Source organism: Oncorhynchus keta, chromosome 6 (genome assembly GCF_023373465.1).
Source record: "Oncorhynchus keta strain PuntledgeMale-10-30-2019 chromosome 6, Oket_V2, whole genome shotgun sequence".
Classification (NCBI taxonomy): domain Eukaryota; kingdom Metazoa; phylum Chordata; class Actinopteri; order Salmoniformes; family Salmonidae; genus Oncorhynchus; species Oncorhynchus keta.
In genome coordinates, this window is record NC_068426.1 from 42,580,743 (window position 1) to 42,607,902 (window position 27,160).

General features: G+C 42.8%; 2 protein-coding genes and 1 long non-coding RNA gene across 18 annotated transcripts in view; 1 reads left to right on the forward strand and 2 right to left on the reverse strand.

Annotated features, from left to right (window-relative positions):
* LOC118385544 (spectrin alpha chain, non-erythrocytic 1-like) overlaps nucleotides 1-11,939 on the forward strand; it is a 55,690-nt gene extending 43,751 nt beyond the window's left edge. For all 6 annotated transcript variants that reach the window (XM_052521720.1, XM_052521715.1, XM_052521716.1 and 3 more), the window contains 18 exons: nucleotides 23-154; nucleotides 422-559; nucleotides 997-1,101; nucleotides 1,528-1,736; nucleotides 1,881-2,123; nucleotides 2,311-2,542; nucleotides 2,694-2,853; nucleotides 3,009-3,085; nucleotides 3,218-3,427; nucleotides 3,518-3,814; nucleotides 4,067-4,179; nucleotides 5,707-5,724; nucleotides 8,554-8,608; nucleotides 8,705-8,901; nucleotides 9,041-9,094; nucleotides 9,274-9,420; nucleotides 11,173-11,320; nucleotides 11,544-11,939. In XM_052521720.1, the coding sequence (XP_052377680.1) occupies nucleotides 23-154; nucleotides 422-559; nucleotides 997-1,101; nucleotides 1,528-1,736; nucleotides 1,881-2,123; nucleotides 2,311-2,542; nucleotides 2,694-2,853; nucleotides 3,009-3,085; nucleotides 3,218-3,427; nucleotides 3,518-3,814; nucleotides 4,067-4,179; nucleotides 5,707-5,724; nucleotides 8,554-8,608; nucleotides 8,705-8,901; nucleotides 9,041-9,094; nucleotides 9,274-9,420; nucleotides 11,173-11,320; nucleotides 11,544-11,669 (2,661 nt within the window). In that variant the 3' untranslated portion in view covers nucleotides 11,670-11,939. The remainder of the gene's footprint in view (nucleotides 1-22; nucleotides 155-421; nucleotides 560-996; nucleotides 1,102-1,527; nucleotides 1,737-1,880; nucleotides 2,124-2,310; nucleotides 2,543-2,693; nucleotides 2,854-3,008; nucleotides 3,086-3,217; nucleotides 3,428-3,517; nucleotides 3,815-4,066; nucleotides 4,180-5,706; nucleotides 5,725-8,553; nucleotides 8,609-8,704; nucleotides 8,902-9,040; nucleotides 9,095-9,273; nucleotides 9,421-11,172; nucleotides 11,321-11,543) is intronic.
* On the reverse strand, nucleotides 4,188-5,312 carry LOC127930807 (uncharacterized). Of its 11 annotated transcripts, XR_008139571.1 has the most exons (6): nucleotides 5,165-5,312; nucleotides 5,029-5,054; nucleotides 4,805-4,888; nucleotides 4,726-4,751; nucleotides 4,368-4,616; nucleotides 4,188-4,312 (listed from the first exon to the last, which is right to left on the reverse strand). It is a non-coding gene; the product is annotated as an uncharacterized LOC127930807 (long non-coding RNA). The 11 variants fall into 11 exon arrangements; XR_008139568.1 differs by lacking the exon at nucleotides 5,029-5,054 and having other exon boundaries at nucleotides 4,423-4,616; nucleotides 4,805-4,859; nucleotides 5,055-5,308; XR_008139562.1 differs by lacking the exon at nucleotides 5,029-5,054 and having other exon boundaries at nucleotides 4,805-4,859; nucleotides 5,055-5,308.
* Nucleotides 11,940-23,059: 11,120 nt separating the features above from the next.
* Nucleotides 23,060-26,392, reverse strand: LOC118385545 (protein SET-like). The gene is made up of 8 exons (XM_035772761.2): nucleotides 26,145-26,392; nucleotides 25,141-25,198; nucleotides 24,901-25,043; nucleotides 24,605-24,708; nucleotides 24,398-24,511; nucleotides 24,082-24,252; nucleotides 23,648-23,773; nucleotides 23,060-23,486 (listed from the first exon to the last, which is right to left on the reverse strand). The coding sequence occupies exons 1-8, from the start codon at nucleotides 26,212-26,214 to the stop codon at nucleotides 23,466-23,468; spliced, it is 807 nt and encodes a 268-aa protein (XP_035628654.1). The 5' UTR covers nucleotides 26,215-26,392; the 3' UTR covers nucleotides 23,060-23,465.
* Nucleotides 26,393-27,160: the final 768 nt, after the last annotated feature.

A 27,160-nucleotide genomic window follows, 5' to 3' on the forward strand; every position in this document is an offset into this window, starting at 1 on the left:
CTTCCCCTGCCTGCTCTCACAGAGTAAGCACCAGAAGCACCAGGCCTTCGAGGCGGAGCTGCACGCCAACGCAGACCGCATCCGTGGGGTCATCGACACGGGGAACGCCCTCATCCAGAGAGGGGCCTGCGCCGGCAGTGAGGACGCAGTTCAGGTACACACACACTTTTTTTTAAACAGCTTACTTGTCCTATACACACACCTTTATAATTGTAAGTATAAAAATGTTAGTTACATACAAATCCACTTCAAGGACAAAAGCCTTTGAGAAAAACATGGTGATCACATTGCAAACAAATGTTATATACATTCTCTTTCTATGCAATTCAAGCAACGTGATGGATTCTTGCCTAGTTCAACATCTACTGGTTTTGTCAGTAGTCCAAAACTGGGTGTCTAACCGGTCTTGTGTTTTTTTTAGTCTCGTCTCGGTGCCCTGGATGAGCAGTGGCAGTTCCTGGTGAACAAGTCAGCAGAGAAAAGCCAGAAGCTCAAGGAAGCCAACAAGCAGCAGAACTTCAACACTGGCATCAAGGACTTTGACTTCTGGCTATCTGAGGTAAAAACAAATGACAATAAAATATTAAAAAAAAATCTAGATGTAAAAATTAGATCACTTTCGTGAAAGGTTCCCATCCACCACACAATTCTCGGAAGTTAAAGATGCTGATATTAGGTTTATCATGAGAAATCATGTACTCAGTACTGAAAACCCTGATGCTTAATAGGATTTATCTGAGACCTGCACAGATAGTCAGTAAGATTAGAAAAGGAGAGGTTTGATTTGCTGAACAGACACCCAAAAAGACATCACCTCCGAGTTTGTTTCCAGCAATTTAGTTAATGTTAGACAGATTTCAAATGGGCTTAAAATAGTTGGATTTGACGCGCTCACCTACCTAAAAAATAAAAGATGCCGAGAAATACTTTTGGGGAAAATGCTCTCTGAAGACAAAGACGATGAGGAACTACCGTTCTCTTGTTTTTTCTCTGCAGGTCGAGGCCCTTCTTGCCTCTGAGGACTATGGCAAAGACCTGGCCTCCGTCAACAACCTGCTGAAGAAACACCAGCTTCTGGAAGCCGACATCTCTGCTCATGAGGTAATGTATCCTACGTCCACATATCCCACTTGTTAAACTACAGCCACCACCATCATGGGACTGAGCTTCTTCAGTTGGACCAGGGGAAGACCTCGTCTGAAAATGGCTGAATGATAGTGCCTCAGCTGGGGTCCTTGATGTACTTAATGTGAGAAAGTCTGGCCTTAGCTGGGGTCCTTGATGTACTTAATGTGAGAAATGCTATATGTGAAATCTGTTATCTGTACACTTCCGTGTTAAATGATAACTGGCTGAAAGGTGACACTGCCTCAGTTTGGTTCGACAATGAAACCGCTGGTCAAGCATCGCCTATTGAACTTATCATTCTTACATAACGTCTGTCTTTTAATGTTTTTTTTGTACACATCACTAAAGATATCCACCAGTACAGGTTTGTGCGTTGAATGTCTTTCCGTGTGTCTACAGGATCGCCTGAAGGACCTGAACGGCCAGGCCGACAGCCTGACGGCCAGCACAGCCTTCGACCCCACCCAGGTCAAGGACAAGCGCAACGCCGTCAACGGACGCTTCGCCAAGATCAAGAGCATGGCTGCCGGCCGCCGCGCCAAGCTCAACGAGTCTCACCGCCTGCACCAGTTCTTCAGGGACCTGGACGATGAGGAGTCTTGGATAAAGTAAGAGCGCCCCCTGGAGTTGTGGAGGAATGGATGCAAGACAATGTCTTGGAGGATTGTTGGTGTTGAGACATTGAGGTCAATTACTAACGCACTCGCTCTCTTTTTTTTCTTTCTCTCCGTCTCTTTTTAATCTCCATTCAGAGAAAAGAAATTGCTGGTGAGTTCGGAGGACTATGGACGTGATTTGACAGGAGTGCAGAATCTGAGGAAGAAACACAAGAGGCTGGAGGCTGAGCTGGGGGCCCACGAGCCGGCCATCCAGTCTGTGCAGGACACTGGGAAGAAGCTGTCTGATGACAACACCATCGGCCAGGAGGAGATTGAGCAGAGGCTGGGCCAGTTTGAGGAGCACTGGACGGAGCTGAAGGACCTGGCTGCAGCAAGGTGAGACTGGACACACACACGCACACAGGTACATACTGACATACACATTCTGATACTATCGCAATACTGGTATCGTCCCAGCCCAATCTGATACAAAAACAAATGAACATGCACACCACACACCAGTGGAACCCCATTATCTTGGGCATTCATTGATAATGTTATTTCTTTGTGTATGTGTGATCAGGGGACAGAGGCTGGAGGAGTCGCTGGAATACCAGCAGTTTGTTGCGAATGTTGAAGAGGAGGAAGCCTGGATCAACGAGAAGCTGAATCTGGTGGGAAGCGAAGACTACGGGGATACCCTGGCCGCCGTGCAGGGCCTGTTGAAGAAGCATGAGGCTTTTGAGACTGACTTCACCGTGCACAGGGACAGAGTGAAGGATGTGTGTTCCAACGGAGACGAGCTCATCAACAAGGTACGTCTCAGCCAAACACTGACCGGACAAATGATATGTTATGATTAAATATATATTTTTTTACAATTTACACTTTCACTAGACTGGCTGTTGTCCCAGACTGATTTTAAAATGCATATTTTGTGTGTCTGTGTCCCTGTCCTTCAATTAGAACAACCACCACGTGGACAGCATCTCAGCCAAGATGACGTCCCTGCGGGGCAAGGTGTCTGAGCTGGAGAGGGCCGCTGCCATGAGGAAAGCCAAGCTGGACGAGAACTCTGCCTTCCTGCAGTTCAACTGGAAGGCCGACGTGGTGGAGTCCTGGATCGGTACACGAGAGGGGCTTCTCAATAATACTGTTACTGTTCTGTTCAGTGTTTAAGCTCTTCACTTTCTTGAGGGTGAACTAACTCTGAAGTTTTCACAAAAGATGAAAGGATGTGTATTTGAGTGCATTATTCAATCTGTACGGTTGTTTGTGCAGGTGAGAAGGAGAACAGCCTGAAGACTGACGATTACGGACGAGATCTCTCCTCTGTGCAGACGTTGCTCACTAAGCAGGTACGCTGTAGCAATGTCTATCTCCTAAATGAGGGATGCCACGGCCGCCATTTCCTGCCAGAAAGCTCACCTCACATCAGCTAGACACATTGTCCCAGCCTCATGTTCCTCCTTCCCTCCTTGGGTCTACAGGAGACATTTGACGCTGGTCTTCAGGCCTTCCAGCAGGAGGGCATAACCAACATCACGGCCCTCAAGGACCAGCTGCTGGCGGCCAAGCACGTCCAGTCCAAGGCCATTGAGGCCCGCCACGCCGCCCTCATGAAGCGCTGGAACAAGCTGCTAGACAACTCACAGGCTCGCAAGAAGAAGCTGCTGGAGGCCCAGGATCACTTCAGGAAGGCAAGGATATCTTAATGACTACAATTCATAGATTATCATCATTGGTGTTCATATTATAGTCCGTCAAACATCACTGAATCGAGCCCCCAGGTGGAAGACCTGTTCCTGACCTTTGCCAAGAAGGCATCGGCCTTCAATAGCTGGTTTGAGAATGCAGAGGAGGACCTGACGGACCCGGTGCGCTGCAACTCTCTGGAGGAGATCCGGGCTCTGCGCGACGCCCACGAGGCCTTCCGCTCGTCGCTGAGCTCGGCGCAGGCCGACTTCAACCAGCTAGCTGAGCTGGACCGGCAGATTAAGAGTTACCAGGTGGTGTCCAACCCCTACACCTGGTTCACCATGGAGGCCCTGGAGGAGACCTGGAGAAACCTGCAGAAGATCATCAAGGTGAAGAGGGGTGGGAGATAGCCTGGTTCCAGATCTGTTTGTGCTGTATCTCCAACAGGGTGGGAAATTAACACTTGCCAAATGTGGGTAGATTTTCAGTAGCTACGTTGGCGGGTGATCACACAGAGCATTTGGGAAACATTTATTTTAATACAGGGGGGGAATCTGCATTTTGTCTGGGAAGCACTTCATCATCCATCCATCCATCTATATAGGAACGCATATATATTATTATATTATCCATCTATATAGGAACGAGAGCTAGAGTTGCAGAAGGAGCAGAGAAGGCAGGAGGAGAACGACAAGCTGCGGCAGGAGTTTGCGCAGCATGCCAACGCATTCCACCAGTGGCTGCAGGAGACCAGGTACGGTCCCTGGACCTGTTGTACTAGGAAGGCAGTGCACTTGCCATTTGATATATAGGTATATTCTAGGAATAGGATGGGAGAATGTTAATACCATTCCATTTTAAAATCCACATAAATGTACATGCATCTCCTTACCCAATAAGAAATCAATGGGGCTACCTGAACTTTAAATGTGCATGCATCACCTTACCCAATAAGAAATCAATGGAGCTACCTGAACTTTAAATGTACATGCATCACCTTACCCAATAAGAAATCAATGGAGCTACCTGAACTTTAAATGTGCACGCATCACCTTACCCAATAAGAAATCAATGGAGCTACCTGAACTTTAAATGTGCACGCATCACCTTACCCAATAAGAAATCAATGGAGCTACCTGAACTTTAAATGTGCACGCATCACCTTACCCAATAAGAAATCAATGGAGCTACCTGAACTTTAAATGTGCTGCATCACCTTACCCAATAAGAAATCAATGGAGCTACCTGAACTTTAAATGTGCATGCATCTCCTTACCCAATAAGAAATCAATGGAGCTACCTGAACTTTAAATGTGCACGCATCACCTTACCCAATAAGAAATCAATGGAGCTACCTGAACTTTAAATGTGTGCATCACCTTACCCAATAAGAAATCAATGGAGCTACCTGAACTTTAAATGTGCACGCATCACCTTACCCAATAAGAAATCAATGGAGCTACCTGAACTTTAAATAGATCACCTTACCCAATAAGAAATCAATGGAGCTACCTGAACTTTAAATGCACGCATCACCTTACCCAATAAGAAATCAATGGAGCTACCTGAACTGTTTTACCCAATAAGAAATCAATGGAGCTACCTGAACTTTAAATGTACATGCATCACCTTACCCAATAAGAAATCAATGGAGCTACCTGAACTTTAAATGTGCACGCATCACCTTACCCAATAAGAAATCAATGGAGCTACCTGAACTTTAAATGTGCACGCATCACCTTACCCAATAAGAAATCAATGGAGCTACCTGAACTTTAAATGTGCTGCTCAGAAATGTATGTCCCGTCTTTCTCTGCCACTTTGTTGTTCTCTGGCCATAAGGAAAACATGGTGCTATTCATCGGAGCGACGAGTGAACAGTTGCAGATAGATTTGTATGAAACTGACATGATGCTCGACTCCACCAGGACACTGTTTTCTTGTCAATTGTACACAACACACTTGTGTCTGAAATGCTCTGAATGTTTTTCCTCACAGAATAGGCCACAGGCAAAACATGATTTGGGTATTTTTGGGGTTGTGGGTGGATGGGGAGCACTGATACAACTTCTACACAACCACACAAGTGATCTGTGAATGTTTCATACTGAAAATGGATCATACTGCGGATGTACCTGTGCTCACACTGTATTTCTGTGTTTGTCAAAGGGCAATGACCATGGTGCCCCTGCCTAGTGTTTCTAACCATTGTCTCTTTCTCATTTTATCCCTCTCTTGCTGCTATACCTCGCTGATGCTTGGGAATCACTCTGCTTATCAGGACATATCTTCTGGATGGGTGAATATCACATTTTACTGTCGTGTGTGTGTGTGTGTGTGTGTGTGTGTGTGGTCAAATCAACATAATGCGAAGATGATGAAATCAAGGTCTGTGATCTGAAAGATGGGTAGATTGGAGTGATGGCGCTTTTCCACAAATCAGGTTTGTTGAGCCACTGCGGGTCTGGTATCAAGTCGGTGGTAAAGTGTTGCATCATACATGTTGTTTACATAGAACCACCGGGTAACGGTCTCCACGTGAAGAAGTTGAACCAACTGGACCACTTTCACTTCAGAGAATCTATATTCTGTTGACGCCCTTTGTTTCTGTATGCCTTGTCCTTTTTCTGACAAATGTTTTCATCTTTTGTATAATTTCCTTGTGAATGGTCCTCACTTTTCTTATTTACTCTCTTTTTATATTCTCCTCCTCTGAATAGCATAGCTTATCGAAGGGTTGTCCGTGTCTTTCAGTATGAAGTCGGTGATGATCTTTCCGGAAGGTCTTCTCCTTTTTCTCCTATCATTACTTCCGTCATGCCCTCTGGGTTGCGTGTCCTCATGCTCTTTTAAAACCAACCATTTGGGCTCGGTGTGCTCAGTTTCATCTCTACTAACTTTACTGCAATGTAGCTCACTGAAACTAAGATCAACCTCGTGATTGGTCTGCATACTTTTTTTCAAGTCTGACTACATTGAGCACTGTTTTAAAGGAGAGCTGAATTTGTTAATTCATTCGCAACAGATTCAGAGTAAAATGTAGTTTCCAACGCTGTGCACTGTAGCCCTAACCATGGTATAGATTACCACAGCTATCAGTTAGCTTCTTTGGCATGGATTGATTGGCTTTGTGTAAAGGCCAGTGTATTTTAGGATTTCTTCTAGTTTTTCTTCGTACTTTTTGAGTCATTTTTCCACCATTTGAGGTAAGTTCAGTGACATTTCCAGGGAAATGGATGGTTGTGAACATTTTGAGTGTAAGGAAACAGTTATTATTTTTACTACTGTTTTGTACTTCTGTTTCCCTACTCTTTTTAAATTTACCAAATGTTTCCAGCCTTGTGTTCTCTGAAATTTGAAGATGGTTTTGCTATTTTTGATTAGTAGTAAATTAGTAAATTGCAAGATTTGTTTGGAATCTCTTGAAACGCCACTGGTATATTCAAATGTATGAATTGAATCTTATTGTCAAAATGAGAATGAATCATAGAGTAGGAATGAAGTTGGATCTCTGGTTAAGAATCCAAGGGTTCCTACCAGTGGTGGAAAAAGTACTCAATTGTCATACTTGAGTAAAAGTAAAGATACCTTTTTTTTATAGAAAATGACTCAAGTGAAAGTCACCCAGTAAAATACGACTTGAATAAAAGTCTAAGTGTTGAGTTTTAAATATACTTAGGTATCAGAAGAACATGAAATTGCTAAATATACTTAAATATCAAAAGTAAAAGTATAAACCATTTCAAATTCCTTATATTAAGCAATCCAGATTACACAAAAAAATAAAAAATAATGACGAATAGCCAGGGGCACACTCCAACATAACATTTACATACCAAGCATTTGTGTTTAGTGAGTCCTCCAGATCAGTGGCAGTAGGGATGACCAGGGATGTTCTCTGTTTAATGAGTCTGCCAGATCAGAGGCAGTAGGGATGACCAGGGATGTTCTCTGTTTAATGAGTCCTCCAGATCAGAGGCAGTAGGGATGACCAGGGATGTTCTCTGTTTAATGAGTCTGCCAGATCAGAGACAGTAGGGATGACCAGGGATGTTCTCTGTTTAATGAGTCTGCCAGATCATGACCAGGGATGTTCTCTGTTTAATGAGTCTGCCAGTAGGGATGACCAGGGATGTTCTCTGTTTAATGAGTCTGCCAGATCAGTGGCAGGGATGACCAGGGATGTTCTCTGTTTAATGAGTCCTCCAGATGAGTGGCAGTAGGGATGACCAGGGATGTTCTCTGTTTAATGAGTCTGCCAGATCAGTGGCAGTAGGGATGACCAGGGATGTTCTCTGTTTAATGAGTCCTCCAGATCAGTGGCAGTAGGGATGACCAGGGATGTTCTCTGTTTAATGAGTCTGCCAGATCAGTGGCAGTAGGGATGACCAGGGATGTTCTCTGTTTAATGAGTCCTCCAGATCAGTGGCAGTAGGGATGACCAGGGATGTTCTCTGTTTAATGAGTCTGCCAGATCAGTGGCAGTAGGGATGACCAGGGATGTTCTCTGTTTAATGAGTCTGCCAGATCAGTGGCAGTAGGGATGTTCTCTGTTTAATGAGTCCTCCAGATCAGTGGCAGTAGGGATGACCAGGGATGTTCTCTGTTTAATGAGTCCTCCAGATCAGTGGCAGTAGGGATGTTCTCTGTTTAATGAGTCCTCCAGATCAGTGGCAGTAGGGATGTTCTCTGTTTAATGAGTCCTCCATATCAGTGGCAGTAGGGATGTTCTCTGTTTAATGAGTCTGCCAGATCAGTGGCAGTAGGGACGACCAGGGATGTTCTCTTGTGAATTGGACCATTTTCCTGTGGGGGAAAAAAAGTACTTTTCGGTGTCAGGGAAAATGTACATTTTTATTTTTGGAATGTAGTAAAGTAAAAGTTGTCAAAAATATAAAAAGTAAAGTACAGATACCCAAAATAACTACTTAAGTAGTACTTTATTTTTACTTAAGTACTTTACACCACTGGTTCCAACTACCAAATTGGTGCGTGTGCATTTGTCTGAGACTGCGTGAATGTGACTGACTGGATCACCTGATCTTGATGGCTATGGCATGTTGTTTATCCCAATATTTTATCAGCCTAGAATTCTCCTCTCCCCTGACACTTGTGTATATACATCTAGGTCCTGTATGGTAGAAGAGTCCGGAACCTTGGAATCACAGCTTGAGGCAACCAAGGTAAGAAAGAAACCCTTGTCATTTATGCTGGAGACAACCATTTTGGCTATTTCGTTACATAGCCTTCCTTACCTGTGTGTCACTCGCACTCTGTAGCGTAAGCACCAGGAGATCCGGGCCATGCGCAGCCAGCTGAAGAAGATAGAGGACTTGGGAGCGGCCATGGAGGAAGCTCTGATCCTGGACAACAAGTACACAGAACACAGCACGGTGGGCCTGGCCCAGCAGTGGGACCAGCTAGACCAACTAGGAATGAGGATGCAGCACAACCTGGAGCAGCAGATCCAGGCCAGGTCAGAGAAAGGGAGACGAACACACACACACACACACACACTATAAACTCCCATGTTGATAGCCCTTATAGATGTTCAAGCAGTAAACCTATTTGACGTGTCCCTTCACTCCTAATCTGGTCATATCTGTTCACTGCAGGAACACCACTGGAGTGACAGAGGATGCCCTGAAGGAGTTCAGCATGATGTTCAAGTGAGTGGTGGCCATTTTCACTGTACCTTTTGGTCATACCAAGTAGCTTAGGTGAAGGAACCAGGACAGTGTGTGTGTGGGGGAGGGGGTGCAAGGCTGAAATGCAAAGAAGCTCTCCCTTTGCTCTTAGTTAGGTGAAGGAACTTAATAACCTCAACCATTTTCCCTTTACTCCCCAGGCATTTTGACAAAGAGAAGTCTGGTCGTTTAAACCATCAGGAGTTCAAGTCGTGTCTGCGCTCGCTGGGTTACGACCTGCCAATGGTGGAGGAGGGAGAACCAGACCCCGAGTTCGAGTCCATCCTCGACACGGTCGATCCCAACAGGTCAGGAACCCGAGCTCTATTCAGATTCAGTCAACTCTACCTGGGGGTTTTCATCTGGCCAGTCACTTGTTGGAATAGTATTTGAGAAAACGATTAAACCTTCCCAAGAATGTTACTTTATTATTCAGAATGGGTGTGTTAGTGGTTTGTCTTATATTTTGATGTTTATAGTTTATATTTCTTTGATTCTTTGGGTTATGGCTTCCTTTAGCTGCTTTCTTATGGCTAACTGGTTGTGTGTGTTCCAGGGATGGCAACGTGTCCTTTGGGTTATGGCTTCCTTTAGCTGCTTTCTTATGGCTAACTGGTTGTGTGTGTTCCAGGGATGGCAACGTGTCCTTTGGGTTATGGCTTCCTTTAGCTGCTTTCTTATGGCTAACTGGTTGTGTGTGTTCCAGGGATGGCAACGTGTCCTTTGGGTTATGGCTTCCTTTAGCTGCTTTCTTATGGCTAACTGGTTGTGTGTGTTCCAGGGATGGCAACGTGTCCTTTGGGTTATGGCTTCCTTTAGCTGCTTTCTTATGGCTAACTGGTTGTGTGTGTTCCAGGGATGGCAACGTGTCCTTTGGGTTATGGCTTCCTTTAGCTGCTTTCTTATGGCTAACTGGTTGTGTGTGTTCCAGGGATGGCAACGTGTCCTTTGGGTTATGGCTTCCTTTAGCTGCTTTCTTATGGCTAACTGGTTGTGTGTGTTCCAGGGATGGCAACGTGTCCTTTGGGTTATGGCTTCCTTTAGCTGCTTTCTTATGGCTAACTGGTTGTGTGTGTTCCAGGGATGGCAACGTGTCCTTTGGGTTATGGCTTCCTTTAGCTGCTTTCTTATGGCTAACTGGTTGTGTGTGTTCCAGGGATGGCAACGTGTCCTTTGGGTTATGGCTTCCTTTAGCTGCTTTCTTATGGCTAACTGGTTGTGTGTGTTCCAGGGATGGCAACGTGTCCTTTGGGTTATGGCTTCCTTTAGCTGCTTTCTTATGGCTAACTGGTTGTGTGTGTTCCAGGGATGGCAACGTGTCCTTTGGGTTATGGCTTCCTTTAGCTGCTTTCTTATGGCTAACTGGTTGTGTGTGTTCCAGGGATGGCAACGTGTCCTTTGGGTTATGGCTTCCTTTAGCTGCTTTCTTATGGCTAACTGGTTGTGTGTGTTCCAGGGATGGCAACGTGTCCTTTGGGTTATGGCTTCCTTTAGCTGCTTTCTTATGGCTAACTGGTTGTGTGTGTTCCAGGGATGGCAACGTGTCCTTTGGGTTATGGCTTCCTTTAGCTGCTTTCTTATGGCTAACTGGTTGTGTGTGTTCCAGGGATGGCAACGTGTCCTTTGGGTTATGGCTTCCTTTAGCTGCTTTCTTATGGCTAACTGGTTGTGTGTGTTCCAGGGATGGCAACGTGTCCTTTGGGTTATGGCTTCCTTTAGCTGCTTTCTTATGGCTAACTGGTTGTGTGTGTTCCAGGGATGGCAACGTGTCCTTTGGGTTATGGCTTCCTTTAGCTGCTTTCTTATGGCTAACTGGTTGTGTGTGTTCCAGGGATGGCAACGTGTCCTTTGGGTTATGGCTTCCTTTAGCTGCTTTCTTATGGCTAACTGGTTTTGTGTGTTCCAGGGATGGCAAAGTGTCCTTGCAGGAGTACATGGCTTTCTTTAGCTGCTTTCTTATGGCTAACTGGTTGTGTGTGTTCCAGGGATGGCAACGTGTCCTTTGGGTTATGGCTTCCTTTAGCTGCTTTCTTATGGCTAACTGGTTGTGTGTGTTCCAGGGATGGCAACGTGTCCTTGCAGGAGTACATGGCTTTCATGATCAGCCGCGAAACAGAGAACGTAAAGTCCAGCGAGGAGATTGAGAGCGCCTTCCGAGCCCTCAGCGTCGATGCCAAGCCCTACGTCACCAAGGAGGAGCTCTACCAGGTACTTATAGGCCGACCTTCCTTACACCACATTCTGACTCGACTGTTTCTCAGTCACAGTGGCTAATGAATAGGACCAGAATATTATGAATATGAGCTGCAGCCATAACATTTGTGCATTTTATAAATGGCTCTGAAATAACTTATCAAAACTTGCATAAAACCTCTGAAGAAATACCTGCCCATCTAGCTTAATCTCTTCTTGTTTCTCCTTCTTTTTTTAGAACCTGAGCAAGGAACAGGCAGACTACTGCATCTCGCACATGAAGCCCTACCTAGACAGCAAGGGCCGGGAAATGCCATCTGCCTTCGACTTTGTTGAATTCACCCGCTCGCTTTTCGTCAACTGATCCCTTGCCTGCCAGTAACCAATCGGGATGCATTTGCCACACACACACACACACACACACACACACACACACACACACACACACACACACACACACACACACGTCAAACTAGAATATATCTCTCACTCTTTGTGCTTCACTGCCTAGTGACTCTGTCTGCATTTGAATGTTTGTGCTTTTGCTGGACTTAAGAACCCAGAGACGATCTGCTTCTAACATCACAATAAGGACTGTTGTTCTCTTTAATAAACGCTACTGGTTAGAACTGGACATGTCTTCTCTGTACCTTTCTATTACAACATGAATCCACCTTTGTTTCAGTTCAGTATACAAAGAAACAACCAATGGAGGTCTGAATAACCACTCGGTGCCTATGGAGTAATAAATAAATACACATTTGCTGTTTCAACATCTCAAAAGCATTTTAACTCATTTATTTAACCAGGAAAAGCCCATTTGAGACCCAGTCTCTTTTTCAAGGGAGACCTGGCCAAGAAGGTCATGTCTATTTCTGTAAATAGACTCCTGACATTAACATGCAAGAGGCCAACACCTGCTTTGTTTAAAAAACATTTTTTTTTTAGAAAGGGGCCTTTTTTTAAAGTACCATTAGAAGCCATAGAAAGTCGGTTGCAATTTCACCTGAAAAGACATAACAAATGGTTTAACTCAGATGTAATGCAGATGACCCGCAAAAAGGGAAGAGTCGAGTGGAAAGGTCAAAAGGTCTGTCGGCCCTGCATTAAATACCAAAATTGGTTCAACAAAATTGTGATAAATAAAAAGATATACCAGTTCCATATGAGGACCAACAATTGGACAAATGTGGCATATAAATTGCAAAATAGTTGGGAAGAGATTTTAGATGTACCTATTCTATCGCACATGGTTTAAGAATTGACACGCAAAACGACGCCGGATTCAAAACTTTGATTTTTAACATTTAAATTATACTAAATTCTTGCAACTAATAGAATGTTATATATATATATATATGGGGGATACACTCTTCCCAGCTCTGCAGATTTAGCTGTGAGGAGGTAGAGACATTAGATCATTTATTTTGGTACTGTCCATAATGTAGCTCGTTTTTGGTCACAGGTCCAGGAATGGCTGAAGAATTGCAACATTTGCCTAAAACTAACGCTGCAGATAGCAATACTGGGTGATTTGAAAAGTCCTAGTCAATCGATCAATAATATAATTATTTTAGCAAAGATGTTTATCTTTAATTTACAATCTTTAGAAACTATGTGAATAGAAAGGTTCGGTACTTTTGTGAAGCATCACAGCACAGTTGAAAAATATATGGCAAATAGAAATCCAATATGGATGGTGTTGAGAGATAGATGGGAGGGGTTGAATGGAGCTGAAGGTGCGACTAATAATAACAAGATAACAAATGTAAAACATACGGGGTCAGTAAAATGTATATAGGTGCAGAACTTTATATAATATTTATGCTTTTATATATACACCTTTTTAGAATATATTTTCCTTGATTATTCCCCACAAACCCTACCACCCCTCCCCCAATTGGAGTAAACTACGGGTTATAGAAACAAAATTATTTATGAGGACTGAGCATTCATCGAGAGGATTCCTTGCAATACCTCTGCAGAAAAATCTCCTTGTCCAAAAAAACGGCCAGGCGCTCGACGATGCCTATTTTGTCAGATTTCCTCTCCGTTTGCGCTGTGCCGTTGATAACCAAAGTAATAAACGCTCTACAAAGCCCACCTTCTTGACATGCAACAGGATCGGGATCCCTCAATTGAAAAGGAATATTCTCTGGTGTCGCTACTACTGCCATTTCTTCTTCAACTTCACTCCTTTCTTCCACTCTTCTCAACACCTCCAGATAGGAAACGTTCTGGACAGCCCTTATTCTTACCACCGCCGTCTTCTTCACCCTAACAGGACACTTTAGAAATAATGTACATTTATCACACTGCATGGGTTTGGGCATGAAGGCTCTCACAGGGAATCACATATAGCCCAAATACACATGAAAAGGGAGAGACTCTTCGTCAAAAAACAATAGAATGGATGGAGTGGGCTTCGGCACTCCACCTACTATTCGGGTCAATCGTTTGATCCAATTCTTCACGTATATCCTTTGCATTTACTTCTAGCGCCACCCCAGAGGTAACAACCTTGATAGGCGCCCTGCTTCGAAGATCTTCTTGAGGCACTTCTTCTGTTCCATAGAAACACAGGGGGAAAAAAACTAAATAAGCCCACTTCTCATTATTCTCATCGACACCACCTCATCCAAATGCATCCGCATTAGGTTTGGATTTACTAGTTTCCACTACCACTTTACTTCTCTTATTTCCTTTTGCATTCGCCGCTGTAATCCAATTCTTCTCATCTCCTCTCAACAATTCATCTGATTCAAACAGAACACCTGCTTCCGCCATTTTCCCCCAACGTATTGACAGACAGCCATATTTAGAGGTGGACTTCCGTTTATCACGGTATCGCACCAATGTGTAGTGAACAGTAGTGTGAGCAGCAATAGTGGAATCAGCGGGTAACCTTCAAAATAAAAGTCCCAAATTGAAACTGATGAAAATAATCTGTTCCCTTCTAAGCGCCATGTGCATTACCCTTTCATTGGTCCAGAGTTGTCATTTTGGCCCTGTTCGAATACTTTTACAATGCACCCTTCATTCTTCCCTTCCTTGAAGTAATCACTAATATGATTTGGTTGTATTGGTGAGAGCAATAGTATTTAGCAATAATATTTAACTCCAGTGTCCATGTTATGTTTATGAACTGTAAACATGAATATTGACACTGGAGTTAAAACCTTAGCTAATAGCCCATAGGCCGACAGATGGCGATATTGAAACGACTCAATATTGACATCTGCCAGTCATTGGGCTACTAAGCTAGCTGATCTGCCTTGACATCTGCCAGTCATTGGGCTACTAAGCTAGCTGATCTGCCTTGACATCTGCCAGTCATTGGGCTACTAAGCTAGCTGATCTGCCTTGACATCTGCCAGTCATTGGGCTACTAAGCTAGCTGATCTGCCTTGACATCTGCCAGTCATTGGGCTACTAAGCTAGCTGATCTGCCTTGACATCTGCCAGTCATTGGGCTACTAAGCTAGCTGATCTGCCTTGACATCTGCCAGTCATTGGGCTACGAAGCTAGCTGATCTGCCTTGACATCTGCCAGTCATTGGGCTACTAAGCTAGCTGATCTGCCTTGACATCTGCCAGTCATTGGGCTACGAAGCTAGCTGATCTGCCTTGACATCTGCCAGTCATTGGGCTACTAAGCTAGCTGATCTGCCTTGACATCTGCCAGTCATTGGGCTACGAAGCTAGCTGATCTGCCTTGACATCTGCCAGTCATTGGGCTACTAAGCTAGCTGATCTGCCTTGACATCTGCCAGTCATTGGGCTACTAAGCTAGCTGATCTGCCTTGACATCTGCCAGTCATTGGGCTACTAAGCTAGCTGATCTGCCTGCGACATTCATGCCCTACCCTACCCAGGCCTGATTGCTTCTGCCAAATGTACAGTAGCGATGTGTTGTGATAATTGTGTTGTTTGCTCTATAACTTGTTAGTTCATATGCCTTGCGACTGTGATATATTGGCCTAAAGGCCGCGACAATAAGAAGACACAGTGGCAGAATAAATTCAACCACACCTTTGTTTATTCACAAAACCGGAGAGTAACCTCTGTCAGGTGAAGTCCACAAAGCGTTTTGCATGTAAACATGTAAAGCATGTCAAGTTAATGTTTCCAACATTTTCGGACTACTAAACAACTTTTAGAACCATAGAACCCAAGTCGCAACAAAACAAACAGTTGCTGCCTCCACTGTTTCAGCACTGTTTTAACTTTCAACATCATCAAATCACCTCTGCTTAGTCTAATACAGTGACAACTAAAAGATACCAAAAAACAACTTAGTCCAGTCAACGTAAGCTATATATGATGTGGCTGTCCACGGTTTAGATGTATCTGTGTGTGTGTGTGTGTGTGCGCGTGTCTTCGTACCTTTCCCTAGGCCACCTGGCTAAAATGCTTGCTCGCTAGCCTAACTTCCTTTCACGGGCAACGTTGACTAGTTTAACATTAGCCTTCTACATCTAACTACATATTGAATTTCCATCTTCTCAGACCAGGGGCACAATGTATGAATTTATGGTTGGAATAGCATTGCCATTATAATCATTGGCTAGTACAGAGAATTGAATAAAACCACAAGTCCAAATCCCTATCTCCATCCATGGCAAATTTAGGATAGGGCCCATTTTCCGGAGGACAACAACACAACAATTCAAGTTGTTTCTGTCAATGACGTACTGCTCGATGTTATGTGATTGGAGTGAAGCCAAAACAAAACTGACTTCTCTTGACGCTTCTTTTTGGTGCGCCAGGACCATTTACAGTTGAGCTCACTTAGTTTAGCACAATGCTGATTAAAACATTTTTTTTTTTTTATCAAGGGAGGCCAAATGCTTGCTGGCTTCCTTTGCATTCAATGCTACGACAATGTCTTACTCTTTTGGACCAGACACCATCAGATATATGGCCTACATATACAGATACAGAGGGGTGCTGTTTTGTTCTCTCGGATGCTTTCTCCGGTAAGATATAATCATCCTCTGGTGAATGTAAGGACAATTATGAAACGCAGAGACAACAGATTGGGGGAAGCCTGGATTCCCTTGGCATCCATGAATACACATCCTGCCCTAAATCAGAAATAACTGAATTCGTTAGTAAATCCATTAGCTGCTCCTCTCTGCCTGTCACTCGCTTCCCGCTCATAGAGCCCCACAGTGGAGGTGTCTTAATACCCATAAAACCTAGTGGTGAAACAGGGAATTGGTTCCAATTGTTTTTCCACCATTAATTTTCCCCAGGGGGAATTTTAGAAACACTTAAATTAAGGAGTGTGTTTTGTGTAGGTTTACCCTGGTGTGAAGTTTTGATAACCATGTAAATCTCTCTCGGACAAGGTGACTTTTATCAATACATTCATCTATATTTACACTCAGATTCGTAAATGTCATTTAGCATCAAAGTAGACATCATTCAAGACGACAAATCCCTGCAAGCTCCCTGCACATCATCGCTAGCTGACACCTTTGCTAACAGGTATTGTGTCAATTTAAAACTTGCACAAGACAGTTCACAGAATAGTCAATTTAAAGAAACGTAGCCAAATTATGAATGACTAAATTTAGTTAACTTTAGATAATACAGAAATTCTTACCTTTGCCTCGATTCAGCAGTCTCGTCCAGATCATCATGGCATTTGTAGTTGTTTTATGATAGTCACATTAGCAGCTAATTAGCATTTCATTTTGGGGGGTAAATACAGGTGAATATATTGATAAAAGTCAACTTTTTCTAGAGAGATTTACACAATTATCAAAATGTCACGCCAGGGTATCTCTACACAAAACACAGCCCATATTGTGTTTCTAAAATCCCCTACGGGGATACAATGTGGAGAGTTGTGGAGAAACAATTGGAAATACTTCCTTGTTTGACCACTATGTTTTATGGGTATTATGACTCATACTGTGGTACACTATGGCAGCTCTGAGTTGGTGAGTATCCATCCATAGCAGCGTAGCCTAGTGGTTAGAGCGTTGGACTAATAACCGGAAAGTTGCGAGTTCAAACCCCCGAGCTGACAAGGTACAAATCTGTCGTTCTGCCCCTGAACAGGCAGTTAACCCACTGTTCCTAGGCCGTCATTGAAAATAAGAATATGTTCTTAACTGACTTGCCTGGTTAAATAAAGGTAAAAAAAAAAAAAATAGCAACAGCTCCTCTTGGGCTGCTCTGCTCAATGACAAGACATGAGAGAGTAGTGAGCTGTTAACTACTTTTCGTCACTCTCGAACTCAAGGAACATTATTTTCTGAAAAATAATCTCTCCTGTTTTATATTTGACGAGGTTGAAGCACTTCTGACACAAAGTTAAGATCTTAGTCAGATATGACTCTACTACGCAACAGAGCATGAGCAAATGCTCAGCTTCAAAATGTTAGTAATACATTTTGTGATACCCGAGCCCTACCGTACCCTAGTTATTGATGAAAAAACAGGCTCTACCCAGCCCTAACTCGATGTACACTACCGTTCAAAAGTTTGGGGTCACTTAGAAATGTCCTTGTTTTTGAAAGAAAAGCACAGGTTTTGTCCATTAAAATAACACCAAATTGATCAGAAATACAGTGTAGACATTGTTAATGTTGTAAATTACTAATGTAGCTGGAAACAGCTGAAGGCCAGCCTAGAAGACCAGCATCCCGGAGTCGCCTCTTCACTGTTGACGATGAGACTGGTGTTTTGCAGGTACTATTTAATGAAGCTGCCAGTTGAGGACTTGTGAGGCATCTGTTTCTCAAACTAGACAGTAATGTACAGTCGTGGCCAAAAGTTTTGAGAATATGACACAAATATTAATTTCCACAAAGTTCGCTGCTTCAGTGTCTTTAGGTATTTTTGTCAGATGTTACTATGGAACACTGAAGTATAATTACAAGCATTTCATAAGTGTCAAAGGCTTTTATTGACAATTACATGAAGTTGATGCAAAGAGTCAATATTTGTAGTGTTGACCCTTCTTTTTCAAGACCTCTGCAATCCGCCCTGGCATGCTGTCAATTAATTTCTGGGCCACATCCTGACTGATGGCAGCCCATTCTTGCATAATCAACGCTTGGAGTTTGTCAGAATTTGTGTGTTTTTGTTTACATACATAGATACAGACACATTACAGAGCTAGAGATGAAAATAAGCTCAACCTCCAGAAGAGTATGAGGGGTGTGTTTAAGTACAATTCTTACAAGCTTGTTTGGCTGGTAGCTTATTCTTTAGATGTTTGTGGCTGCTGGTGATCCATGATGTGCATAATCAAAGTGACAATGGACTAGCGCACTTGCCAGAGTCTTTAGGGTGACTATAGCTAGGTCTCCATCCAATTGGCGACAGATTTTCATGTGATTATTCTAATATCTTCATAAAAACAACATGCAATTTCAAAATTTATTTTAGGAAAATTTGGCACCGAACAACATGACCGGGAAGATTTTAATTTACCAAAAATATTTAATAACATTTCAGAAATGTTATGGACATCCATATGATTAAGATTTCATCAAAAGTGCATTACAGTAGAGATACAATGCCATTCAAAATGAGGCAAATAATTTGAAGGAAAACCTTTTGTCATCATCTTGATATCACCATATTGACTTTACAGTATAACGTTAGCTAGTCAGCTAAAATTGAGGGGCGGTCACCTGATTTTAACTAGCTAACGTTAGCATTGATATCTATTTTTTTTTTTACAAACTTTGCTAGCTAATGACATTGCCAGCTGTCTAAAGTAAATTTGACGACATGATAATACTGTCAAAGTTGTTTCCTACTAAACTTTTGACTACTTTAGCAATGTCATCGTATTTTCCAAGCACTATAGTGTAACTTACACTAAACAGTCGTTAGCCTCTATAGCTTATTAGACTATTGCGCCACCGGTAGAGAGAACGTTCATAACATTGGCATGACGAGATCGAGTGACAAAGGTGCAACCTATGAATAGGCGTTGATGTCCACTGTATGATATTCATATTTTAATAAATATACTATATATATATATATACACTGAACAAAAATATAAACGCAACATGTAAAGTGTTGGTCCCACGATTCTTGAGCTGAAAGAAAAGATCCCAGAAATGTTCCATTTTGTGCACAAATTTGTTTACATCCCCATTTAGTGAGCATTTCTCCTGTTCACCAGAGCTGTTGCTAGATAATTTAATGTTAATTTCTCTACCATAAGCTGCCTCCAACGGCGTTTTAGAGAATTTGCCACAACCGTAAACCGTAAACCGTAAAGTGTAACCACTCCAGCCCAGGACCTCCACATCCGGCTTCTTCACCTGACCAGCTGATGAAACTGAGGAGTATTTCTGTCTGTAATAAAGCCCTTTTGTGGGGAAAAACTCATTCTGATTTGCTAGACCTGGCTCCCAAGTGGGTGGGCCTATGCCCTCCCAGGCGCACTCATGGCTGCACCGCTGCCCAGTCATGTGAAATACATAGATTAGGGCCTGATGAATTCATGTCAATTGACTGATTTCTATATAAACTCAGCAAAAAAAGAAATGTCCCTTTTTCAGGACCCTGTCTTTCAAAGACAATTCGTAAAAATCTAAATAACTTCACAGATCGTCATTGTAAAGGGTTTAAACACGGTTTCCCATGCTTGTTCAATGAACCATAAACAATTAATGATTGTTGGACGAGAGGAGAGGCTGGACTGAGGGCTTGTAGGCCTGTTGTAAGGCAGGTCCTCACCGAAAATCACTGGTAACAAAGTCGCCTATGGGCACAAACCCACCGTCCCTGGACCAGACAGGACTGGCAAAAAGTGCTCTTCACTGACGAGTCACAGTTTTGTCTCACCAGGGGTGATGGTCAAAATCACGTTTATCGTTCAAGGAAAGAGCGTTACACCGAAGCCTGTACTCTGAAACGGGATCGATTTGGAGGTGGAGGGTCTGGGGCGGTGTGTCACAGCATCATCAGACTGAGCTTGTTGTCATTGCAGGCAATCTCAACGCTGTGCGTTACAGGGAAGACATCCTCCTCCCTCATGTGGTACCCTTCCTGCAGGCTCATCCTGACATGACCCTCCAGCATGACAATGCCACTAGCCATACTGCTCGTTCTGTGCATAATTTCCTGCAAGACAGGAATGTCAGTGTTCTGCCATGGACAGCGAAGAGCCCGGATCTCAATCCCATTGAGCACCTCAGGGACCTGCCAGAAATGAACGGGAACTTGCAGGTGCCTTGGTGGAAGAGTGGGGTAACAACTCACAGCAAGAACTGGCAAATCTGGTGCAGTCCATGAGGATATGCACTGCAGTACTTAATGCAGCTGGTGGCCACATCAGATACTGACTGATACTTTTGATTTTGACCCCCCTTTGTTCAGGGAGACATTATTACATTTTTGTTGGTCACGTCTGTGGAACTTGTACAGTTTGTCTCGGTTGTTGAATCTTATGTTAATACAAATATTTACACTTTAAGTGTAAATAAACACAGAGCGACTGTTCATGAACTGTAACTCAGTATAATTGTTGCATGTTGTGTTTACATTTTAGTTCAGTACATATAGCCTATATAAAGGGAGAGAATCTTAGGCCTAACCCCAGTAGATATACATCTTTGTCAGATGGCTACTGCCTCTGCTATACAAATATAGATGTACAGGAGGGTAAATTCATAAATTTTCTAGACTAATATTTTGGATAAACATAAGCATCATATTTTTAGATTATAGGAATAACTCTGGTAGGCTAGAAACAGACTTCCTCACCTCAAACTCAACTGTCGGGAGTCAGTTGGAGCACAGGGGCACAATGCCTTCATATCATAGGCTGCATTAGCTAAAGCTTAATAATAGCCACACCATAACCTCACAAACTTTTCTAAACTTTATTAGGGTAATATAAAAAGTCAAGCCATTGTTTATAGGGAAAATACGAGCAGAAGTACAAACGTAAACCAGGGGAAAAAACGCAATAGGGGTCCCCCCCAAAAAACACACTCCCCCCCAAAGCAAAAAATAAATAAAATAAGTTTGACAACCCTCTATTCTGGACCCCCCCAGTAAATATTTTTTCGTAGACAAAGATCCTATTGAAAATGAATAATCCCCCATTCAAACCCAGTATTAAAAGGTACCCTTTAAAGTGGACAAACTGGCTGTCTTTTAACTATATAATAATGCTTGAAATTGCATCTTCATTGTTTGAATGATCTTGAAAATATATGATTATCAGTAGAAGGTCCTGGACAGTCAGTCACATAATACAAGACATTTGTTGAGACAAGCTGCCTCTGTATGGAGAATATGTTGTGGGGTTAAAGTTCAACATGTTACAACTTGATATTAGATGGTTCTTCCCCCTGAAAATAGTCTTGAGCCATGAAAAACTGTAATCCATAGTTCTTTAAACAGCCATTACAAACTCCGCTAGCAAAAAAATAATAATTCTGTGGAAGTGAAGGGGGTATGTGAGCATATTTATAATTTTTGGTTAAAATGGCCAGATGAACAAACCAAATATGAAGTTGATTTAAACTTCTTATTTTATACAATTATTTGCTAGTGGTAGCTAATGTTAGATGAAGTTTATAATGGCATTTTAAAGAAAACTGGGTGAGGATCCATCCAACATCAAGCTGTAATAGTGAACTTCCCATTTAAGGACCTGGCTCAAGGGCCCAAACGGTAGGTGAATGTCCTAAGTGAACCTAGCAGCCCTCTTGTTGCCAGATCAATTACGCCTGGCCCGGGATTCAAACCGGTCAACTTTAAGCCACAGGTCCAACGTTCTTAGCCGCCAGGCTACCTACCGCCCAATTCTTTCCCGATCAGCATAAAGTGGATATTTACTCCTACACAACACAGTCAATACACTCAGACACTACCCTACACGAATGCATTACATGTATTTATCGTTACAAAGAAACCGGTACACTTAAAGGTGAGCATGAACAGGTTTCCAGTAGAAAAGGTGGAGAAGAACACCAGTGTAGATTCCACATGAGATTATACATGGTCTTTATTTTCTCTATAAATAACCTGTTAATTAGCCAAGCTCAAAATTACAAGAGGAAATTTTTGTTTTGTTTTTATTAAAAATGTAATTTTTCAAACCTCATGGGTGTCTGTAAAACATTACAATGAAAAGTCAATCAACAAACCCAAAATGCGCCAAATGCCCACTAGACCCACCAAACCCCCATTTAATGGTCTACAATAACTGCGTCATATCAAGATATCGACCCCAAAACATTTACAACAGTTGACAGGAAGAAGCCGATGCTTTCCATTAGCACAACACATTACGAAGAAAAAAAGCTGTCAACTCCAGGAGGCCCCCAAACGCTGCTTACAGGAGGCCCCCCAAACGCTGCTTACAGGAGGCCCCCCAAACGCTGCTTACAGGAGGCCCCCCAAACGCTGTATATATATATTTAAAGGTATATATATATATTTTTTAAAAGCTGTCAACTCCAGGAGCCCCCAAACGCTGCTTAAAGGTATATATATATATTTAAAAAGCTGTCAACTCCAGGAGCCCCCCCCCCAAACGCTGCTTAAAGGTATATATATATATTTAAAAAGCTGTCAACTCCAGGAGGCCCCCCAAACGCTGCTTAAAGGTATATATATATATATTTTTAAAAAGCTGTCAACTCCAGGAGCCCCCCCCCAAACGCTGCTTAAAGGTATATATATATATATATTTTTAAAAAGCTGTCAACTCCAGGAGGCCCCCCCCAAACGCTACTTAAAGGTATATATATATATATATTTTTAAAAAGGTGTCTAGAGATGCTATTATCACTGCACCATGACTCCTCTTTACTCAACTCACAACTTTAAGAGAAACCTTATTTATATATCATACATATATAAATTGCTATTCAAAACGATTGGTCTATACGACAACGTGCAGAATGCCAGTACTTTTATTTTATTGGTCTTCGGGGACACGTGTAGTAGTTTTATGACAGATTGCCACTAGCTTTCTGATATGGGCATGGCCTGGAAATTAACGCATCTATAGACATGGTATGGACAGGCGGACACTTGTAGAACAGGAGAGAGCACAAAATACAAAAATAAAATGAAAACAAATATTCTTGCTCCCAAGGGTTGAAGGATGATTGAAAGGAAAGAACAGGGAAAAGTGTAGGTTGGAATGTTCCTTTCAACCTTAATCATCCTCGCCGTCCTCCTGTAGAAGAGATACACATTTACCCACATGCCTATGAAGACTAACATTCCAGACAAGTGACAGACACCGTACATTACAAGTGACAGTCTTCCACTACATAAACATTTATTTTAAAAAAAAAAGGGACAGTTTTACAATAGTGGGAAAAAAATGGGAGTTACCTCTCCATCCTCTTCATCATCTTCCTCGCCTTCATCCTCGTCTCCTTCCTCATCGATGTCTTCCAAGCCCTCTTCGTCGTCATCATCATCGTCACCTTCCCCTTCCTCATCATCCATGTCAGGGACCTGGTAAAGTTGAGAGATGATGTATTAACGAGTCCCAAATACAGCACTAACTAACACAACGATGTAGGCACGAGCTGATCTTCAGTTTGAAACTGAGGCGTCCAGTTGAGATGTCTAGGTGGCTGGACATGGTTGTCAGCCATGTTCATTAGAACCCTATTACAGATGACCCCTTGGTCTAATGCCATGGCTCCAATGCAAATATATTTTGGCTAACTAAGAAACACAGTGAATACTTTACCTGGCGTACCAGAGTAAGACACCATGGGAGTCAACAAAGAAATATAGACAATAGCATGGAATCATACCAGGTAATACTGTAACGGGTTGGGCCAGATGTCATCCTTGACGACCTCTCCGAGTTCGTCTGCCCCCGCGTCGGAGTGATCTGTGAACCAGGTAAAGAAGCTCTCTGGTTCTTCGTGTTGCCTCTTCTTACCCGCTTTGTTTGGCGTTTGGCTGGCACGCTTTGTCAAGTCCTGAGATCAAAGGAAAATACCAAATAAATCACAAGCAGTAAGACCATACATTTTGCTTTGATTTCCTGCAGCAGGACAGACGGCAATTGAAATTCACATTTTTTTTATAGACCATTTACTTTAAGTTGTAGATGTGTAAACATACCTTTCCAGCCTTCCATTTGATTTCAGTTGACTTTGAAGATGGGTCCCCACTTTCATTCAAGTGAAACTCTTTGGAGAGAATTTTGTTCTCAAAGTACGGGTTCTCATCGAAGTACTGAGAAATAAACCAAGAATCTGGTTAACTAATGCACGGTTCTGTTTATATAACACGCACAATTCCTACAAACCATTTTTTTTTTAAACTCACAAAATCTATTCTGTAACCCGACTTGATGTCCTCAAACTCAGTCACCTCCACCCTGGTAAGGTAATGAAGTGCCTCCTCATCCTCCTCACCAAGAAGGGCTGAAACTGACAACAGGAATAGAACCATAGGTTCGTCAATGGACAGCAGCAGTTTGTATACCAACAGCTTAACCACCAGACTGTGATAACGGTGGTTGGTGGGCAACAAAAATATAATGTGCAGAATCCGACCATGTGCAATAAGTCTTCATTCATCAAGAACATGAAGTAGTGAAAGAGCATAATATCTGCATTTACCTTGTGGATGGTTAACAAATGTTGTGACCCAGAAGTTGGGGATTTTTGCTATGAGTTCTGACCGCTTCTGGAAGAACGGCTGGCGTAATTTATTGTACTTCTGCTCTACTTTTAAAATCTCCTCGCTGGCCTGTTCGTTCAATCTAAAGGGGAGAAAATCATGCAAAAAATATATATAATTAGATCATAGCCATAAGGTACATGGGCAGTCTTGAAAATGTGTGAGGATAATTAACTCACCTGTCAATTTCATTCTGTACTTCGTCAATGTGTTCAATTGCTTCCTGTTGCTCTTTTTCTGAAGAGAGATTAAATTCGGTCTTAATTTTGTTTACAAGACAATGACGAAATTGGGATGTGCATTTCTAAGCAGAAAATATTACTGGCTGTGAATAAACAGTGTAAACACAAACAATCTGTCCGGTACATAAAAACGTCAGCACGAGGTACCCACGGGATACGTAGCTATGCATTCCAACATATTTCGTAGTATCTTGACCTATCAAGAAGTTAGCTCGCGAGCTCAGGTAGCCAAAGCACTGATGCAGCTTCCTGCAGTTCCTCAAGGCCGCGTGGTTTGAATGAAGGGGGGCCGCGCGCTTGGGACTGTTTTCGCCCCTCACCGACATGCCTGTTACATTCTGGCGGATGATACTAGTAATCTTACGAACGCAATATTTAGCCGTTATCTTTCATTCCGTGCCAGTTCTAATACTGCAATTTCTTGATTTATTTCCATTCGTGTATGGAAAACCGCAATGGCGGAGCAACAATGAATGTTGGGCCTCACGAAAACAAATGTTCTCTCGTTAGCGCATGTTAGCTTACTAACTGGCTAGTTCGTAAACAACTAACGTTAGATAACAAAAAAAAAAACGTGTGCAACAATGTAACATGTGCAATGTAGTTAACCGTAACAAGTGAGTTCCTTTCATTTGTAAGTAAACGCGAATCCCTCCCAAACATGCGTGGCACAATGAGCTTGTGCAAAGCACAACATGGCCTCCAGCGCTGTAACGTTAGCACAGCGGGCTAGTCAGTAAGCTAACGTCAGGTCGCAGATCCATTCTCACTGTGCGAGCAATCAAAACGATTTGGCTAAACCTTCATCAAGAAGCATTTAGTGTCAGGCTAACTAAAACGGGCGATAGCTAAAAAACAAATGAATACGCCATGGCTATCGCCAGGTAAAAACAACTGAAAATGGCGTTGTAACATTTTTACAGGAGGCCGCCATTTCTTACCGGAGGTCTCGTCCGCTCCATCATGATTCGAGTTCTCCTTCCTACCGACTTTCGCCGCCGAGGCTGACATGATTTCCGAACACCTTAGATGTTTGAGACAGAATATTATATTCCCAGTTGTTCAGATGTCTCCTCGGGGAAGAGAAAAGTTTATTACGTTCCACCTTCAACGGTGGAGAGTGCGAATAACGCGCGTGTCGTGAACAAGAGAGGCTTTGCTCATGCACACACACACGCTCGCCAGAACGCGCCTTCCAAAAGTAGGGGGAAAAAAACTCCGCCCCAGACAGAACGACTAATCGCATCATTTCCACTCGAGGAAGTGTTTACCGGTTTCCACCAGTTACAACAGCCAAATTGGTCTAGGTCATAAAATGTATGAAATCAAAAATGTAGGGTCAGGTGTAAGGTTAGAGTTAGACTGGGTTTATTACTGTAATGACCGGACTAGATCACAAAGGAACAATTGTCCAGAGAATTGAGTTTACGAATTGACGGTTTATTAACCCAACTTTACACAGGCTACTGTTTGGCTGTAGCCCACGCCAAATACATGAACGATTCCCCACAAACCAACCCTGGCCTTCTCTTGTGAAACCCAGACGTAAGAGGAAGAACAATGGCTAAACCTGGTCTTAATTTCTAACGCTCCATTCCCCTGCCCAACCCCCCTCCACACCACTCCGCCAACCACCAGGATGCCCGGCATCAGAACATTCCAGGCATTCCCGTGATTGGCAGATAGCAGGTTGATTGGCATGTCGGACGCCGCGAACACCGGGTACTGGTCAGTACAACACAACCAACGAATAGCCTAACACCTAACACACAGCTAGCTGTCTGTGCGGGTCACTACATTACTTTGTTGCTGGGTGTCCAACTTGGTGTCTGCAACTGCTGTAATTCAACTTGTGTGAGATTGTGTTACAGGAATTTAATTCCTCTATGTTTTAACACCCAATTAAAATTAAACACTGTCAATTCATAAGGATTTGTATGACCCTTATTTTATAAAA